The sequence below is a fragment of the Anopheles funestus genome, chromosome 2RL, assembly GCF_943734845.2.
Source record: "Anopheles funestus chromosome 2RL, idAnoFuneDA-416_04, whole genome shotgun sequence".
Lineage (NCBI taxonomy): Eukaryota > Metazoa > Arthropoda > Insecta > Diptera > Culicidae > Anopheles > Anopheles funestus.
The window spans coordinates 99162606-99181962 of record NC_064598.1 but is presented as its reverse complement, the minus strand read 5'-3'; the positions used below and the strand labels follow the sequence as shown (position 1 = coordinate 99181962).

The window sequence follows — 19357 nt, the reverse complement described above, 5'->3', positions numbered from 1 at the left end:
GTGAATTCTGTTCCGTTTGTCTGCCACAGTAACGTCACTGATGATCGTGTTGTAGCCTGTGAAGATCGCACCGTTCCGAGAACAATCACCCTGTACATCACACAATTGTGCATTGAGTTGGCAAATCCTAACTTCTCATATCCTCCCATCCCTTCCCTAGACCTGCGTTAGATCGATGTGTCGATATTCAATGAATGATGAATCAATTGCGCGGTTCTAACGCTTTGAAAGCTCACAGTTTCGAGGGAGAGTGGGAAGGTAATTGGGGTCCGACACAGGGACCATGGGAGACTCCGATGTACGACAATAATAATCGTGTTCCCTTCATTTCATCTGCAATGTTCGCCGTCTTTTATACGTGTACTGATTCTGTATCTTTGTGCTTGTTTCTCTCTCTCTGTGCTTGCAGATTCATCGGTGGAAATTGGAATTCCGCGTCGCGTTCCGCTACAAAAATCGGCACGGGATATTAAAAACGATGACATAGATTTGCCTCCGCGTGCTGAGTGTTTGAGATCCAGCCATTATCGTGCACGGATGTTGTGCGGAAGACGACGACGACGAAGTGGACACAATTGGTGCTCGGAATCCGGACCATAGCTCACACTGGAACACACTTCCTCCTCCCGCCCATCAACACATAGCGTGACTGTGCAATCAACCCTTCTATTGTTTTTCCCCCCCTCCCAACTGCTCATCGCAACTACTCATCGAACGAACCCTGCCAGATCTGTTGGACCAAAGGAGAATAAGGAAATATCTCCTCCCACGGAAGAACCCTGCCGAATTGAAGCGATCGCCGTCAGTTCATACGAACCGGTGGAGTTATTTATCAATCGAAGCGTAGTCAACGTAAACGGCCCCAAACTGAAGCTCCCGAACGTTATCAGAATGCGTCGTAACTGGCTTCTGCGCTGCAGTATCCTGATCAACGTGGCTGTGCTGCTGTACATTGGCAGCCATCTACTGATCGGCAGCGGTAACTTTGCCCTCGGTCCATCCTACATAATATCGGATGAGGTGCTAAAGCAGCAACCAGCCGGTGAACAGTACAAACCGTTTCTGCCCCCCGCCCAGTCGCGATTGCTGGTATTTAACCCAGCAGCGATTGCTGGTGACCAGCAACAGTTGATACAGCAGCAGGCGGCGTTACAATCATCCCAGCAAGGACACAGTACCTTAGTGTTAAAAATTCAAGAAAATGGGGTAAGTTTGGCAAGGTGAAAAGATGATGATGATGTAGATGCACTCCAGGAAAGGCCTAGGGAGAGAGAAGGAAAGAGAGAAATTGGTGACGCATGTAAGTTTCGCGCCATGTTTTAAGTACAGTGCCCTCGGAATTGGGTACATTAGTTAGAGTTGCCTAATGAAGTTTAATGTCGCATCGCGTTTTCATGCGCTCGGTGTGATGTATGGTGTTTTGGTAGTTCTTTTTGACTCCTTTCTTACCTGCAACTACAAGCCTCTAAATTAAGCTTTAGCAGCATTGGCATTGCTTTTTTTTTTGGGAGGCCCGTTTTAATGTCGAAACTTGTCGAACGGCACGACATGGTAAGGGAAGTGTATATGGTGCGTGGTGCAAGTGGCAATCGTAAATGGCAAAAATGACTAATGGTGTCGACGGCGCGACGTGAGGTGATTGCGTTGCGTTACAGTAGACGGCCTTTAAAGAGGATGCAATGTGTTGCGTACCTGCATGTATGTACATACACTTACGCCGACTAGACTTCAAGACAAACGCTCAAACGCTCGAATCGAGTATCGGTGTGTACCTAAAAATAGGACCCCAAAATAAATTTGTCGAAGATGGTTTAGAAAGTCTCGATTCTTTCGAGTTGATGAATATTCAAACGGATTGATCGCGCACTATATGGAACGTTGAGGGAGTGTTATTTGTTACTACAGAATTACCAACTCCTCAACACTGACTACGATCGAAAGCGTTCTGTATGGCTGTTTTATGGATATTTTATTCCTTACACACGACACACCACTTTATTAGTTCGTTTGACCATGCTTCATCCGCATGTGGAGCATTTAAGGGGTGTTTCACCGTTTGAATACGCTCACCGCAACGACGGAATGCCGCTTCAGGCAGATGGCGATGAGAACCGAAACAAGCTATACAATACAGCCCAATCTATCGGTGTCTGGGATGCTTCTAGAATGTAGATGCTCCATCAATCCTTCGCAGCCAATATCGATCGGGGCAATTAGCATAAATAAAAATTTCAGAAGATTTCTCGGTCATTCGGAAGCCGTAAATCGAATCGGAAAGACTTCGGAGAATCGGTAAAGACATCCGAACACAGAAAACCACGCACGAGGAAGGAAGTGAGCGGTGTCTGTTCGCTTGTGCCTTCTGAAACTGTGTTCCGGTATTGAGTTTTCGGGGACCAATTAGTGCCTCCATCCTCAGAAATGAGTTGTGTGCCATTGGGCACTCCAATAAGAGCCCGTAAGGCTTTTTTCGGTTATCGGCGTTCTTGCTATACTTTGTTTTTGAGTGGAATTTTAAGGAATTCATTTGTATGCCAATTTTTCATCATTTTTTACGTTTTTATTTTACGTTTTACGTCATGCCAATGGGGAACGAAGATGTGTTTTTACAATAAAAATTGCCTGCACGTAATCAGTTTATCAAAATAACAAAGCGGAAGCTAAAAACGATATTTCGATATCATTTGGTAACATTGTGAAATATGTGCTACTTTTGTGAGATTACAATACTCTGCCATTGCAAACATTGATGAGGACTCTGTACATTCACATGATAAACTCTGTTTGTTGACTTGCTTTTTTGTTATAAAAAAGCGAGAATTCCTCCGATTTTCTGAAGGAAATGGCAGGACTTCTTGTGGAGCATTGTCATCTGTCTCCCGTTGTCCAGATCGCGTACATTGCTTCGTTCGTGTGTTTGGTCGTGTTGTTTTTTTTTCCGTGACACATTTTACCGATGCGGAAATCACTTTATGGCTCTTTGGTCTTGTTTGTCATATTTACCGTAAGTCTGCGAACGGTTTTCATTTGTCGGCAAGACGACAAGATGATAAATATTTGCACGGCTCACTCGATCTGCGACGCGCGACACTGGAATCGGGAACGCTATCAATTATGTAGGGTGAAGGATGTGGAAGGAATGTGAAAGGGAACGATTTCGGTGCACCGGTGGAATTAAGTTGTGCGAATACAAATGACCGCGCGACAAAGCTTTCCTTTAAGCGGGCGCGTTTTCGCGACATGAACTTCACATTAATGCTTTCTTATAACGGGTGTGACAGTGCGTGGGGTGGATGGAATGGTTTTAAGACCTTCCTTCACTACCTGCACCGAGATCCGGAACACCTCGCCAGGATGAATGCCATTTGCCAAGCCATCATTTATGCACCGTCTTTTGTGTCTTGCGTCCGAAAATCGCTGGTACGTTGCTTGCACAATGGAGATTATATACTGTAGGTACAAGGAGCAGGTGTGGTTAGGCTACAGGAACTCGCGGTACGGGCTAGCATTTGTGAGCGTGATTTCATGATTTAAAGTTTCATCAGGAGAAAATTAGGTCATCCGGAACGAAGGCGGTTGCGGGTGGGAGTGAAGATTATGGGACTGTATGATTGATGCAATCCCGTTGCGTTCTTCGATATGTTTGCAGATCGGTGTACAGGAACTGTCCCAGCAGACGCAGCAACAGCAGCAGCAACGACAGCTGGTACCGAGCGGCGGTACCCAGCAACAGCAGGAACAGCAGCAGCAGCAGCAGCAGCAGTTGATGCTGGAAGCACGAGATGTAGATAACAGTAATCTTAATGTAGACGATAGTCGTTTCGATGTGCCAACGGAGAAGAGTACCGTCCGGAAGATGGTCGGTGGCGATGTGCTTTACCAGGACGGTCAGCAGTCGGCGGGCGGTGGACCGGGCGGTGGTGCGACGGGTGTGCTCAACGGTAGTGATATCTTTTCCACCACCGCATCCATGGACGTCGATGCTAAGCTGAGGTAAGACTCGGTAACACCTATACAGCAGCAAGAGCAATTCTAATATATTCTCATCTGTATCCATTTAGGTCGCTGCTCAACTGCCACGACCGTGACTACGAGCCATACATTGGACAGCGGGGAGATTTTTGGGTGTTGCGGAACTATATCCGGGCGGAACACGGTGACCTGCGGTGTCACGAAACAATCACCTATACAACGCACGCAGACTACACGTTTCTGGACAATTTAGTACCACTGCTGGAAAGGTGCGTTAGTGGGGGGAAAGGTTTACGCGCACAGTGAAAAGATTAGTTTTAACACATTCTTTCCCTCTATTGCGACAGGTGGAACGCTCCAGTTAGCCTTGCGCTTCACGCACCCGGCACGGATTTTGTGCCCACGATCAATTCAATAAAGTATCTAAGAGACTGCGTACCAGAGAGTCATTTAGTCCGACAGTTTGTCACATTTCATATTTATTTTAGTAGTAAACATATTCCAAAATTTGTGAGTATTTCATGTAAGAGGTGTAAAAATAACTCCGTTCGCTAATGTTGCACACGAATTTGGTTCTTTGTCTGCAGGTTCCTAAGCACAATCAAGTATTAGACACACCGTACAACTGTTCGCTGGCGGTACCGTACTTTAACGTGTCCGTGATGCAGTTGTACAAGACGCAGAAGAAGCTGCTCTATCCGGTAAACGTCGGACGGAATATTGCGCGCGATGCGGCAATGACACATTTCCTTCTAGCTAGCGATATTGAATTGTATCCCAATCCGGGTCTAGTGCATAAGTTTCTCGAAATGATCGCACGGAACGAACCGGTGCTGCAACGTAAGAATCCAAGGTAATTCCGCATTCAAAGCAGTTGGCATTTGAACACTGTTTTTTTAATGATTGTGTTTGATTTCTTCTTTTAGAGTCTTTCCTCTGCCAATATTTGAGGTAGATAATAATTCACCGGTGCCACGTGATAAAGCAGAACTGCAGGAGCTGTTGCGTACTGGTAAGGCGATCCCTTTCCACAAGCGCGTCTGCTCTAGCTGCCATGGTGTACCGAAGTCCAAGGAGTGGATTGCCGCCAACGAAACCGACGGTAAGAACGTTACAATGTTGTTGTTTTTTTGTTTTTGGAAGAGCAATTGAACTAATTTTGGGGGTTTTGTTTCCGCTGATCTAGATTTGGGCGTGTTTCACATTGGCAAACGAATCGGTTACTTTGTGCACTGGGAACCGATCTACATTGGAACGCATGCCGATCCGCACTACGACGAGCGATTAAGCTGGGAAGGGAAGAGTGACAAGATGACACAGGTGAGTGTTTTGCGAAACTCGTTTCCCGCGTAGTAGAATACAATTTTTACAACTTTCCTAATCACTTTCTCTCTTTTTTTGTAGGGTTATGCACTGTGCGTCCTCGATTACGACTTCCACATACTCGATAACGGATTCCTGGTGCATAAACCGGGCATCAAGGTCCTGAAGAAGGATCCGAAGCGTGCGATGCTGGCCGCAAAAACGAACCAGCTGATCAAGAAGATGATCTACCCGGAGCTGCAGGTCATGTACGGGACGCGGAAGGGCTGTGCTGTATAGTTGAAGGGGAAACAACATTAGTATAAGGCCAACGATCCCGCTGGCAACGATAGTACTAATGGTGGCGGTAGTAATGGTGCTAGTGATGGTGGTGGTGGTAACAGTAGGGATTTTATTGGTAGACGCTCGCGGACCATGATCTCATCGTCCTTTGGCGCTGCGGCCGGATGGTCTTCGCTCTCCTTGCTGTCGGCACCGTACCGGCCTCACGTTAGCAGCCGACGCAAGAAGGGCAAACCCAAGGGTTACATCCGCCGCCGACGACGCCGATGAGCGCACGGTCCGTGGCCAGCCCTTGCCATAATTGGAGTGGCGTGGAAGTCTACAGGGTATAAGAAATCATATTTTCATAAGTCAATGTGCATGTATGTGCGCGCTCCGGTGCGTATGTGCTTAATTTGAGCAAACAGCCAGCACGAATGAATCGGGTGAACAGATGATATGTTAAGATATTTGTCCAACAGCGATCCATGCCTGTGCTGAGCAGGTGCCCGGTGCGTGGATAGCGGGAACGAATCGTTTCCGGGAAGTGATATTACCTGAGGACACATTTAGTTATCGTTTTAATTTTTGATAAATGGTTCTCCAGAAGGATAGGGATTGATCGCCTAGTGATACAATGTGGGACAGATAGTCTGCAGATGAGACGGTGTGGTAAGGCGATCCTGGTTTTGTTTCTGTAGCACACTATGTCACTGCACGCGCTACTCGGCTGATGCGTGAAGGACGCACGATAAAAGCACCCTAGACACGTAGTCATTCATTCGATGGTTCAATGTTTCGATGTGGATAAGATCTATGGTGTACACAACTGTAGTATTTCGATTGGTCGAATGTCACAGTGCTACAAGGCTCGATGAGCTCATCGTGCAGTGGGAAAAGATAATAGGATCCCGCAGAACAGCTAGGATATACAATTGGCATCATTAATTTTATTGTGAAACTATACACATAATCATTTCTTTTATCTTCTTTGAATTCATCATCTTCATCAAGCCCTGCAGCTCAGCTGTCATGCAAATCTTTACTACAAACAGGGTTCCAACCTTAGTTCATATAATGGTAGAACCTTAAAACTGAAAGGGGATGAAAGTGAAGCATTCATTATGCACACGCATGTATTATATAATAACTTGGTAGATATTTTACAAAAAAAAACCCCAAATGCACATTTTGTGTGTTAGAACAAACGAAAAGAAAACAGAATTTGAACGAACAAATTAATCATTAAATGTTAACAAGAAAAAATGGAACGACCAAGCACTGATCTAAGATGTTCGTGAAGGGAAAAAGATGGATATTATGTCAAGTTTCGGGTTTTAAGTACAGCGCGTAAATTAATCATAAAGCGAAATCTCAAAAGCAAAAATGGAATCTTCAATGCCAGATGGTAGACGAGATGGTACTGTAAGAAAGGTGGTTTTAACAAATCATACAAACCAAAAGACATGTGAGCAACAATAATTTTACACCCTTACAAAAAAGGAAACATGCATTCACTGAAAGATTTGAGTTAATTTTTACGGTTTATGAAACCAAACCGATTTTTGACGTTTGTAACACAATTGTTCCAGTGTTTTGTCCTAGCTTCTTATGTTATGACACTGCACAAACATGGATAATTGTGTCCGTAATGCTTTCCTTTATGCTTTTAATCTTTTCTCCTAGTTCTTTCCTACTCTCTGTAGAACAACTTTTTTTTTAGTTAATTTAATGGTAGTATCTTGGGTTTGACTTTTATAGGCAAAGAACTGTGCTGCGTCTCTGTTTCGCTTAAAGCAAAATCGCAAAAAGAACAAATAGTTACATATCGAAACATAAAACAAGTAGTGTGATAACATAGCTATTCTCTTCCGATTTCTTAATACATACGAACAATACCAATTTCAATTCTTCTTAGCATTAACCACTAGGGGCTTCTAATTTCCTTTGCATTACACGTTGCATTAATGCGTATTCATTTAGCCAAACAATTAGTAAACCGAACGAACAATGAAACAGAGCGGGCATAAAGTCATCGTAAATCTCAGTCATGGTAGTTGTTTCTTTTACGTCTCCATAGTAAAGTGCCTTATTCGTATGAAAAACAAAAAATAAATTAATGAAACACGCGCATATAACCACAAACACAATAATCGGAGAAGAACGAATCAAACGCGAAGGAGGAAAACAATTTACCTTAACTGGGAAAGAATGAAAAGAGCAAAATATTCGAACAAAAACCATATGAAACAAACAATAACAGAAGTGCAAACATTAAGAAGGGATACCAGAAGATGAAAAGATCATAAAATTTGAGTTCGAAACGCACTAAGGATGTGAGCAAACAAAAAAAAAAGTACACTGTGACTCTCAACGGTCATTGCACACACACGCACACATACTCACAAACATTAAACATTAACACGTGGTAGTGCAATATGATGTATGATCGACATTTCTTGAATGATACACAATGATACAAAGGATATTTTAATCAACCAGAAGCATTAGGTTCATTAACATTTATACACCCTATCTCTCTATCTCTCTCTCGTTCGTAAATTATGTTAACCTTTTGTACATATGTAGCACTAGAACTTAAGTTAATCATTATTACAAAAAACACTTACAATTAAGCTCGAGGTTAGTTAGTTAGGCCCGTTCCAATATTCCACCAGAAGCGAAAAATAATCGCGTTTATTACGTTTCATTTCCTTCCCTTCTATTCACTTATTGTTTCTTTGGAATTTTTCATCTTAACTCTAGATGAAAGTAAGGTAGTTTGAAGCGAAAAGAAAACAATATTGTACATAGCGATAGGAGCTAATTTCGCAAACACATTTTGCCAATGTTTCGTTTAGAAGGTTGATAAGAGTTTGTTTCATTCTTCTTGGGTTCAGTTACAGTAACGAACCGATCGGAAAGTAAGCGATACTATGCGTGGAAATGATCGTACGAACCGCGCCACTAAAGGAACTAATTGTGTACAGGTACAGAATACTGAAGGAAAACAGATAAGCTGAGATGGAGCAGAAAATGTACGGGAGTAATATATGTATTTCCATAGAAGTGTTCCTTTTTTAGAAGAACGTGATATTGTAATTACTGACAGACAATGTTCGTGATGACAACGGCGATTATATTGACGGTCAGGCCAGGTTTGGACGTGACGTGGACGTGAATGTTGGTAGCAGAAGAAAATCTTTCTTCTAGCCACGGCACATTCGCCAACAAGGGGTTATGGGAAAGGGGAAACTAATTAATTTACCACCTGATTGAACCAATCCTTTAAATTGTTTTCCTACTAATCACAAGAAAATTGCTTTATGTTATTAAAAAATGTTGAATTGTCTACATTTTCCATAACATAAATGTAACAACGGATTTGATCGGAAAAAAGTGAAATTGTTTTTTTACGAGGCTTTCTTTCATTTGTCTCTCACCGAGGAGCGAAGTATGCGCGAGAGAGCAAGATAAGTTGAGAGCCACCCGCTTCGCTAATTATAGTTGTGTAGGGTTGTGTAGGATACACCTACACGCAGCAGAAGAGATAATACTAATGAGAAAAGGAGAAATTGTGATCAGTAGCGATCGGACATCAATACGTTTAAGTTGCGCAAAAAAAAAAGCTTTCGGTACGCGGAACATTTTGCAAGGGTTGTTTTATTGGTGCCCAAAAAGTGATATCCTTTCCTTGAGGATCTTATTTCTTGCAAAGCATAATTATTACATCAATTCGTGTGTTGATGAGGTGCTAAACAGTGAAGATTTTTTTCGCACGTGTTAAAACTCTTGCCAGCGTCGGCTTGGCTTGTGTCAGCGTATGCTTTCGAGACACTTGTTAGTATGTGTAAGTGAAAGAAGAGTGCCATTATTTAGAAGGAAAGGGGCCAAAAAATCATAAACTGTATTGTGTTCTGAAGCAAATGCTACATTTTTATTGCTCATTACATTTTAAATCAATCCTTTTTTTGTAAGGAAAAGATTGTACAAAGCTTGAAAAACGAAACAAAATGGATGGTGCTATTCGTCGGTGTATCGTGGTAGAGCGTATGACCCCGAATGAACTCTTTTGACATTTCATAAGCCATCAATGCAGTTTCGGATGTAACGGTATTGTGTTGTTCGTGGTTAAGCGATAGCAAAATTTGTTCTTGCTGGCTCTGCGTAGTTTCCTTTACGCTAACCACCGGAGCATACCGGAGGATAATCAGTGCGTGTACTATGCGAGTATTAAGCATGCAAATTATTTGCATTTGTGTTGTGCAGTGCATTTTGGCAACGAGTTTTTTCATAAAACCATGCCACAAACGTGTGGTGTTTGTTTTTATCATAATCTCTATTTCATAAAATTCGGATGTACAGCAGTACATGTTGTGGAAAGCGCCACCCTATCTTTGTGCACAAGAAAAAAAATGCAAGTGTTGGTTCTTTTTTGGGCCCCAAAAAATTATGTTCATTTCGTAAGAAGCTTATTGCGTGAATTTGTGTATTGAAAAATGTGGTCATGGAAGGCGCGTGTAGTGTTTTAAATGTGCCAAAGCGCATTGAAGTGCGTAAATGAAAGAAATATTCCAATGTGTGAAAGCAATGTTGTCTTCCGAAGTAAATTCCGCGGTTTGTTAAACTAAAGTGTCCTGCCTATAAACCATCGTTTACCTGGGTAAGTTAACCATATTTATTCAGTATTTGGTGAAGGGATAATTAAAAAGTTTATCTAAAAGCTCCCACTCTACTCCACTCCCCTCCTTCCCGGTCATCAGTTTTGTTTTGATAGGGACCCCAATACTACTCCACCTAGAGCCTCCAAGAAGCTTGATCCGCCAATGCACACAGACGATCTGACGACAAACGACTTTAATCTTGCTCACACAACTTGATATACACTCAAGCTTGAACCCAACGTACCTCAGAATTGTACCTTTTGAACGATTGAGTCATACTAAACGACCTCCACAATCCTTATAAATCGGTTTTGTGAGGTTTAAGTCTCCACAGACTTCGATGCCGGGATATGTAGTATCAACAGAGAAAATATGTCTACAAAAAAAAAGTTAGCATTCCCAGCCGTCTAGATCGTCGTCAGGAGCATCAATAACAAATGGCTACATTGTATCGCAACAATCGAAATCGATCAACTCCTGAAAGTTGCCAATTCACCCAGACCGATTTGGCCAGGAGAGGTTAAGGTTTCCGATATACAAACAAGACTATTGCTCTTATCTTATCGTTGCATGCTGTTTGTATCGCGGAGAGAAAATAAGTCAACCCGGCAGGCTGGTCGTCGTCGTTTGCCGAACCTACCGTAATCAGTTGACGGTGCGACACCATTCGAACAGGGGATGCGAACGCTAGTGTACCTACTGTCAACCATTCGGAAGTGTTAATTTGTGGTGCTTTATCGTGGTAAAGTGTTTGTTGAATTGAACGTGATCGATGTGTTAGAATACCGATACTCTGTGTCACCGTGTGGGGAAGATTTGAAGCCTGACCAGTTGAACTATTGCAATCAACGCTGTGCGCCGCTGTTGTTGGTGAAATCATCCAGCTGAAAACGGTCAACAGTTGTCCAGTGTTTGAAGGTCTCGCTTATGCTTACTGCTTACCAAAGATACGATCGCTGACTTTGATCAAATTCGATCAGATGACAGCATTCAGCGGTACCACCAACTATAAGCCACTACATCCGAACGATGTTGAAATGATTGCGCGTCGTTCGACACTACTCCGGACGGTGCTGCTGCTGGTGATCGTATTCTTTGTGCTGTTCTGTCTCATGGGTTACTATTACCATCCGGCAGGGGATGAAAGCTATGCACGGAATCAGTACCTGGCCGAGGGTGCATCACATGAAGCACTTCTGCGGCGGCTAAAGTAAGTACTTCCTGTACAGTGTGTGAACACGCGAGTGGAGTGTTGGTTTGATGGTTGTAAAACATCGCTTTAAGTAGTAGAACAACGAACCTAGTCCTGAATTCGAGGAGCTGGTTCAGTGTTTGTACGGTACATGTTTTACCTGGACGCACTCAAACCAGACACTGTTATCAGTGATAGAGCAAAGCATGGTAGGCATTTGAGCCGAAAAAATAGGCATTTCCAGCCCATTATGATATGGTGCTGAGAGTAGCGTCACGCACACGTCATCGTGACTGAGCATTTATCCAGGTGGTTACGTTTGCAAAAATCATTTACTGGAAGCAACTTTGAATGAAACCATTGACTCGCCTTATCAGGAGAACATTTCGTTGCATTCGCTTTTGGAGCTGCCAGCGATAAGAGATATGAAATCGCTGTATTCCACATTCACACCAAACAATACTCCACAAACGTTGACGCATGGGCGCAGGAATCGATTGAATCAATTAACGACACTTAAATGTGGGCCGGCTGTACTATCATCATGCTCTCTCTCGTTTCGCTCGTAGGACGATACTCAACTGCAACACACCATCCAACGGCTACCAGCTGGAAATGCACGGCGATCACTATCTGTTGCGTAATTTCCATGCCCCGGAACGGACATTCAACTGCTACGAAACCATAACCTATACCACACACGCAGATTACACCTTCCTGGACAATGTGGTCCCACTTTTGCAGCGTTGGCTTGCACCGATCAGTATTGCGCTATATGCTCCTGGTGAAGATTTTGGTCGTTCGGTAGCACTGATCCAGTATTTGTTGCAGTGCCACAAGCAGAGCGCACTGGTACAGCAGTACGTCAGCTTTCATCTGTACTTTGAGTTTGAACATCTTCCCTACCGTCTGATTGCTTACTATCGTGAGAAGATTAGAGACCCACTAGATTGCTCTAATGCGACAATCGCCTGGAATACACTACTCGATAATGGTGCCGAACCGATAGCTACCTTCCGATCATCACAAAACCTAACCTATCCGGTTAACGTGGGCAGAAACGTAGCCCGAAGTTCGGCCATGACACATTTTGTGCTCGCGAGTGACATCGAACTGTACCCCAACCCGAACTTTATACCGATGTTCTTGCGTATGATTGCCCACCCGTTCTATCAGTACACGCTGCACAATCCGAGCGTGTACGTACTGCCAGTGTTTGAGGTAGCCGAAGATGTTGCAGTTCCTACAGATAAAACCCAATTGCTGGAGTTCCTCGAACGGGGAGATGCAATAAAGTTTCACGAGAATATTTGCTCCAATTGCCATACGGTGCCCGGGTATGCTGAGTGGCTAACTGCGCTCAAGTATGACCGCACGATGGACATACACGTGACGTCGAAAAGAGAAGGTGTGTACGCCTCCTGGGAACCGATCTACGTCGGTACGAAGCACGAACCGGAATACGATGAGCGGCTAAGTTGGGAAGGAAAGGCAGACAAAATGACACAGGTGAGTGTCGATGCCGTAAGTATTCTTACGTTCCAGGTTCCAGAACTAATTGCCATCGGTGCTCTTATTTCTAGGGATACATTATGTGCATTATCGGGTACGACTTTCACGTCCTGGACAATGGGTTCTTGGTACACCGGCCTGGTATAAAGACGATCGCACAGGCGAACAGACCCCCGCAACAAGCGAAACAACGATCATTTATGCGTAAAACAATTGCTCATGAAATTGCTGCCCTTTACGGGACACGAGAAGGTTGCAAAATTTAGGAGCACCTACTCTGGCAAGATTCTTCTCTTTCTCTAGTCAAATCCAAAACCGAAACCATATTCGCTGGGTGATCAGTTTATTCGCACACGCCAAAGAACGCCATTGTGGAGTGCGACTATATCATTTAACATAACACGCACGTATTCGAGTATTAGTTAAGAGCTTAATCTAACCACCAACCAAATCTAGGCACATCCGGTTACATTGGCGATTCCATCGCACGCGTTTATCAGCTCGTTGAAGGCCTGTTCCGGACCGCAAAAGTTGACCCTCGGCCTATCATCGACGCAGAGGAAATATTTCTGGCAGTCATTCGGTGCCCGGAAGAAACGCACCGGCTGGATCAATCCTTGGGCCTGCGGTGGACACTTAAAACCAAGGTACGCCTCGGCATCACAATCTTCCACCAGGTCCGCCCAATCGCACTGGTATGTGGCCGAGTTGAACGCTAACCCGGTGGGACAATCGAGAACGAATGCCGTGCCACCGGCGCAGTTCTTAAACTGTCCACAGTTGGCTCTATCGCCCACCTTGTAGTAACCAAACTGATGTGGACAGTCCTCCGTCGGGATTGGAGGTTGTGTCCGAGCACGGCTGCCACAGTCGACATCAATCGGATACTGACACGGGTATGAGAACAGTGATGCCTTGTCGTTGAACAGTAAACCGTCCGGACACAGCTGTCTTCGTGGTTCACCGTCCTGCAAACGAGAAGCAATGGACGAACGTTTTCTAGAATTTAGTGAACTTTAAACATGGCGGTAAACACCTACCACACACTCGATGTACGCATCACACTGATCGGACACAGGATAGCGGCCATTTTTTTCGGGGCAAGATTGACTTTGTGCTGTGAAAAATGAAAAGAACTGTATAAATAGGATCTTTTTAAAATAAATAATGTTATATCGATCGGGTTTGAAAGCCATATGATCATTAGGGTGTACCGATGACTAAATCACGATCAATTGACCGAAAGGTGATTATTTCCGGTTATGATGATTATAATTAGCATCATATATTCTCGTACAACTTTTAATCGTCTTTCAATGTCAGCCGTGTTTGCACCGTTCGAAATTAACACATCCGAAGAGGATTATACTTGATATCCACCTCCCGAACTAGATGACTAATCGTTAAGACCCCTCATGCATCATGCAAATGCCGAAACCAACAAACAGGAATAATACCAAATATTCGACCTTGGATGGTATTCATACGATGCCACCCGTTGAGCGAAGAACCAATCCACCGCATCCATGTGAGCCATCTTCCAACGTCAAGGTGAACCAGGTACGATCAAATAAGCTATTCATCCCACCTAAACCGTTTCAGTTTGGATGGGAAGTCCAACGTGCACTTCCAATGCGTACGTTCGCATCACCGCGCATCAAATATCTGAGACGACTTGTAAAAAACACGGCTCAGAACAGAACAGATTGCATGATTGCATTGAAATGGGGATCTCTCCCACAATTTACGCCCCACCTACACGATCTGATGCACCTAACGGAATCCGAAGATGAACACTTTCGCTTTTCATGCTCACACGTCCTTGACACGAATGAAAATATCACGAGTTTTCCCTTTCGGCTAAAGAAATTGTGGCACGTCTGGAAATAATTACCGTGATAGAACAGCGCCATCGTACAGATCACGACCGTAATGGCGATCTTTCCACCCGACATCATGATTATGTCTAAATTCTGATTCGTGGGAGTACTATAATCACTTGCTGGTAACGTTTAACCCCAGGTGTCTGTTACCGTTGGCGGATGAATTCAAACTAAATCGAAGAAGCAACGGTAGATCATCTAGACGATCTTCTCCAGTGGAACTTATGAAGGAGGAAGGAGTATCGGTTGCAAACTCATCAGATATTCAGCGACATTTATTTGTCGTCGTCTTATAACGTGATCGTACAGGTGAGACTTGCCTCGGATGCTGTGCAAGTGGGGAGAGATGATCGGATGATAAATAGCTGGAATGGGTGGCGAATTTTCAGACGACGACATACTACAGCGCTGCACGTGCGTTTTCATTCAAAAGGCATCCATGACTGCTCCATGACGTCGTTGTACTGTGGCAGATTGATTTAATGCGCCGCCTTCCTTTCCGTTCTTAAAAGATAGAATATCAATATGATTAATGAAACTTAAAAAGCTTCCAAATTCAATACTGGGCGTTGAACTTGTATTTACTCAAAGCCAAAAGCAAATGTAGAAAAGCTTGAAGAATACTTGCTCAAAGTGTGTAGGAGTAAATGTAGGAATTGTTTAGAATGTTTTATTTTAATAAGACTTTCAATAATAAATTCATTATTTTTTATGTCTATCAACAATTTTTCGTTTTTAAATACCTTGGTAAGAAACCACTGTGCTGTAGCAACCTTATGCTTGGTACAGTCTTTTTCAATCTGACAATTCTGTGCGTGGTATACAGTAACCTACAAAAATAATCCAATATAGGATAACCAGCAAATATCTAGTATTTTCGGCTAAAGTCTGAAACACGACCCCCCCCACTCACGGTCACTCATCTGCGTGTCAATTTTTCGTACAGGGTGGTTCGGAGACTATGCAATGTGGCCTGAATTTGATTTTTTTTACAATTACTATTAAATTGTAAGGAGGTTTTCGCATAGTGAAAAGTGATTTATTCATCGAGGAACCAAGTTCCATACGCTGTTTGTGAAACCGTAAAATTTTCCTCATTTTTGGCCCAACTTTGCCCCATAGCACCGCCGGTATCCAAGATATCGCCAAACTTTCTTCTGGCCATGGCTACATGGCACTTGTGGCTAGATTTCGTCCAAGCACCACTAATCGCTACCATGTCTGTGGCCGGAGCTATTCGCGAAAGCTCCAACGGATCGGCAATCTTTGACCTGTGGTCGATAGATGGCACCAATTGCTACATTTTCTTCTTCGACGGCCATGCCCTCAGGTGTCTGTGTCTCGAAACATAATTAAAAAACACGCAACCGATTTCGAACCACCCTGCACGAAAAAAAGTCACTCAAATGAGTACCCGTGAGTGGGGGGGGTCGTGTTTCAGACTTTAGCCGTATTTTCTCCACTACAATTAACTAATAATCATTGAAAACCTTTCTTGTTGCTCAATAATAATTTTACGGTAGTAATTATAATACAAAAACTAGCTAGAACTAAAGGGAAAATTGTATCAAGTAATGTTTTTTCTTGTTGGCCACTGTATGTTTGGCAGCCCATAATTGACACTTGCCTATTTGTAAGCAAATCGTTGTTTGTTTGTTGTGTTTTTTGTGGCTTTTTCCCAAAACTTTCGTGTAGTTTTCCAGAACAATTGTGCATTCCAGCTGCAGTGAAGTTTTCCTCACACACGAAGGAAGATATAAATGAAATGTTTATGGTGTAGTTGGCGTCGTAGACAAATAGCGTAAACCTTGTGGATGAGTTGTCCGGGCCGCTTGGGATTGGAGAACTAAAAGTTATGAACAACGAAAATGGACCCACATCTTCGGCGGAGCGACAATTTTGCCGGTTATGTTTGGACAAGGAAGAACAACTGTTAGATATTTTCAGTGAACAACAGATAACCGATCGTGAAGAACCTTTACCGGTGCGAATACAGGACTGCCTGCAGCTAGATGTAAGTGATTCGATACGGTTCTATTGCAGGGTAAAACATGATGCACTCATTCTAAGCTTGTTTTAGATCACACAACATGATAGTTTGCCGAAATGGATATGCAAACAGTGTTTGGCGAAGATAAATGACTTTACCAGCTTTCGGAAACGATGCAAAGAAAACGAACGTAAACTGCTGCTAGGGGAAGATGATTGTCCGGGATTGAGTCTTCCTGTTGATGCCGATGCACAGACGGACGATGATGATGAAGAAGAAATGGAAATGATTGTTATCGATCCGTCACAAGATTACGAAAGCTCGAACGACAGTCTTCCAAATGAAGCTTATGGTGCGCAAAATGCGACGACCGTTTCTTATCCTCCGCCGTTGAGTACCTTCGGCATTCAGCCTGACCAAGCCGCGGAAGAGGAATACGGCGAAGGTTCCGAAGTAGAAGGCGAGGAGGAAGAAGAAGAGGACGACGAAGGGGAAACTAAATGTGATACAGTGTCAGGAGAAACGCGCAATGGATTACCATCCCATACGGACAGTACTACCACTACGACGGTGCAGAAAACGGTCGTTTATACGTGCAAGTACTGCGATGTAGCGTTTGGGGCCTCATCCGCCTGTCAGTTGCACGAGATGCAAGCACATGACCTGTTGGCACCGTACGGTTGTATCTACTGCCACTATAAAACCTCCATTCGCACGTATCTGATCACGCACATACGAGATTCCCACAGCCTAACACGGCCGTACATTTGTGTGCAGTGCAATAAAGGATTCTTGCGCCGTTCCGATCTCAAGAAGCACACGTTCGTACATACGGGCATTCGACCGTACGCGTGCGATCAGTGCAGCAAAAGCTTTTCGCGCAATACGAATCTCAAGAAGCACATGCGTACCCATCTTGGGTTGAAGCCACACGTGTGTCATCTTTGTCCACGATCGTTTGCAAACAAGGCGGATCTGGTACGGCACCGGAGCTACCATCAGGCACAGCAATCACAGTACTCGTGCATACGGTGTGGGACGCTGTACACACAGAAGGACAAACTGTACGAGCATGAGCGGTATTGTATGGGAAAGTCATCGTTGTTTGGTTTGGGAGAGGCTACGCTAGCTGAACCAACGAAACACGATATACCGTTCGTGGGTACTATGAGTGCCCAAATACCACCCTTACCCCAGCCGAGTTTAATGATGGAAACAAATCGAATTGATCCGATCGTAAACGAACCACCAAGCTTCGTTACTGACGATGCGTTGCTCACTTTGAACGTTCCACAAACTCCTCTTTCGAGTAAGATATACAACTGCTCCAAATGTCCAAAGCGGTTTCTAAGCAAAGCGAGCCTTCGTGCACACCAGAGCACTCACCCGGGCGAAGATAAAGACAATTACGAATGTCCCGTGTGTAGGAAACAGTACATCGTGAAGCGTGAATTCGATCGTCATCTGCAAACACACACGGAGCTTAAACCGCACGAGTGTACTACGTGCGGGAAAAGGTTCTCCCGCAAGGATAAACTGCACCGGCACGAGCGTATTCACCTGCAGGAACGAAACTTCTCCTGTCCGGACTGTTCGGCGAAGTTCGTGCGAAAGGACGCGTTCGAGTCGCATCTTAGGATTCATTGTAACCCAAACGTCGAAGGTTCGCTAGCAACAGGACAGCTCACCTCGATCGTTCACCCGCCTGGCACGGAAATGATGCTACCCATGTCGCTGCAACAACATTCCCTGCTATATTCCATGGTTCGGGAAGATGGCACGATGACGGTCGATCCGTCGATTCGTATGTGAATCTTTAGACAAGAAGAAATTGGCAAATGGTGTAAAGTGAAGAAGCACAAATTTCTTCATCCCTTATCGTGTTATTGCTAACTGCAGAATCATTCTCATACTCATAGCTATCGATTAAAACGATCAGTCTCGATGTTTGTTATCGATTTTTATTTTGTAAAAAGAATGGACAGGTTACTTTTAAACCATTTTTTTAAAAGGAAGAACATCTACTTACTTAGCGAGTCATGTAGATACACGTGTAAGAAACAATTTTAGACAAAACTCTTCTTTTATTTCTAAGCTGATCCGTGCAACTTTGGTAAACGTGACAAAATATTCCACAATCGTCATAGCTTAGTTTCTGTTTTACCGTGGTTAGTGTCTACTAACATTTACTCTATTCTCTTGCTACCTAATTTATGTATAGATAATGATAGAATCGGAGTTCTCTCCCTTCTTAGTGCGGTGGTACAATACTAAATAGCATAATTGATTGCTGTAAGAAAACTCTATTTACACCACACAAGTGTTTCATCAAAAATACATAACTAAAACACAGCAAAAAACAAAAAAGGAAAATGAAAGGAAGTTGTCGAGAATTTTGTAACACGTTTCCCTTATGATAGGTTTATTTTATTATTTTAAGTTTTTCTATCAAAAAAGGGATTGAAAGAAAACGGAACGTTGTAGAATTAACTACTTCGTGTGCCTTGGTACTGACGTGCATCTCCGAGCAGAAGATAGCATTGTAGAATCTTGATCGTTA

General features: G+C 43.6%; 4 protein-coding genes across 4 annotated transcripts; 3 read left to right on the top strand and 1 right to left on the bottom strand.

The window, feature by feature from the left end:
• The first annotated feature begins 603 nt into the window (after positions 1-603).
• On the top strand, positions 604-8645 carry LOC125763470 (beta-1,4-glucuronyltransferase 1). Its single transcript, XM_049426703.1, has 8 exons — positions 604-1206; positions 3650-3993; positions 4062-4241; positions 4320-4482; positions 4560-4825; positions 4899-5074; positions 5159-5292; positions 5377-8645. Exons 1-8 carry the CDS (start codon positions 892-894, stop codon positions 5572-5574), a joined length of 1776 nt encoding a protein of 591 aa, XP_049282660.1. The 5' UTR covers positions 604-891; the 3' UTR covers positions 5575-8645.
• Positions 8646-10724: 2079 nt separating this feature from the next.
• On the top strand, positions 10725-13204 carry LOC125763481 (beta-1,4-glucuronyltransferase 1-like). Its single transcript, XM_049426719.1, has 3 exons — positions 10725-11430; positions 11982-12921; positions 12996-13204. Exons 1-3 carry the CDS (start codon positions 11201-11203, stop codon positions 13188-13190), a joined length of 1365 nt encoding a protein of 454 aa, XP_049282676.1. The 5' UTR covers positions 10725-11200; the 3' UTR covers positions 13191-13204.
• A 46-nt stretch (positions 13205-13250) lies between these two features.
• Positions 13251-15420, bottom strand: LOC125763584 (protein obstructor-E). Its single transcript, XM_049426914.1, has 3 exons — positions 14819-15420; positions 13965-14041; positions 13251-13892 (listed from the first exon to the last, which is right to left on the bottom strand). Exons 1-3 carry the CDS (start codon positions 14880-14882, stop codon positions 13377-13379), a joined length of 657 nt encoding a protein of 218 aa, XP_049282871.1. The 5' UTR covers positions 14883-15420; the 3' UTR covers positions 13251-13376.
• Positions 15421-16413: 993 nt separating this feature from the next.
• On the top strand, positions 16414-19164 carry LOC125763431 (zinc finger protein 583-like). The gene is made up of 2 exons (XM_049426635.1): positions 16414-16821; positions 16888-19164. Exons 1-2 carry the CDS (start codon positions 16663-16665, stop codon positions 18607-18609), a joined length of 1881 nt encoding a protein of 626 aa, XP_049282592.1. The 5' UTR covers positions 16414-16662; the 3' UTR covers positions 18610-19164.
• Positions 19165-19357: the final 193 nt, after the last annotated feature.

Coding starts and splice junctions, on each gene's coding strand:
- LOC125763481 (XM_049426719.1), top strand. CDS start 11,201: ATGACAGCATTCAGCGGTACCACCAACTATAAGCCACTACATCCGAAC. Junction 11,431..11,981: donor GCACTTCTGCGGCGGCTAAA/GTAAGTACTTCC, acceptor TTTCGCTCGTAG/GACGATACTCAACTGCAACA. Junction 12,922..12,995: donor AGGCAGACAAAATGACACAG/GTGAGTGTCGAT, acceptor TCTTATTTCTAG/GGATACATTATGTGCATTAT.
- LOC125763431 (XM_049426635.1), top strand. CDS start 16,663: ATGAACAACGAAAATGGACCCACATCTTCGGCGGAGCGACAATTTTGC. Junction 16,822..16,887: donor AGGACTGCCTGCAGCTAGAT/GTAAGTGATTCG, acceptor AGCTTGTTTTAG/ATCACACAACATGATAGTTT.
- LOC125763584 (XM_049426914.1), bottom strand. CDS start 14,882: ATGATGTCGGGTGGAAAGATCGCCATTACGGTCGTGATCTGTACGATG. Junction 14,042..14,818: donor GATGGCGCTGTTCTATCACG/GTAATTATTTCC, acceptor CATTTTTCACAG/CACAAAGTCAATCTTGCCCC. Junction 13,893..13,964: donor ATGCGTACATCGAGTGTGTG/GTAGGTGTTTAC, acceptor TCTCGTTTGCAG/GACGGTGAACCACGAAGACA.
- LOC125763470 (XM_049426703.1), top strand. CDS start 892: ATGCGTCGTAACTGGCTTCTGCGCTGCAGTATCCTGATCAACGTGGCT. Junction 3,994..4,061: donor GACGTCGATGCTAAGCTGAG/GTAAGACTCGGT, acceptor GTATCCATTTAG/GTCGCTGCTCAACTGCCACG. Junction 4,483..4,559: donor GTAAACATATTCCAAAATTT/GTGAGTATTTCA, acceptor CTTTGTCTGCAG/GTTCCTAAGCACAATCAAGT.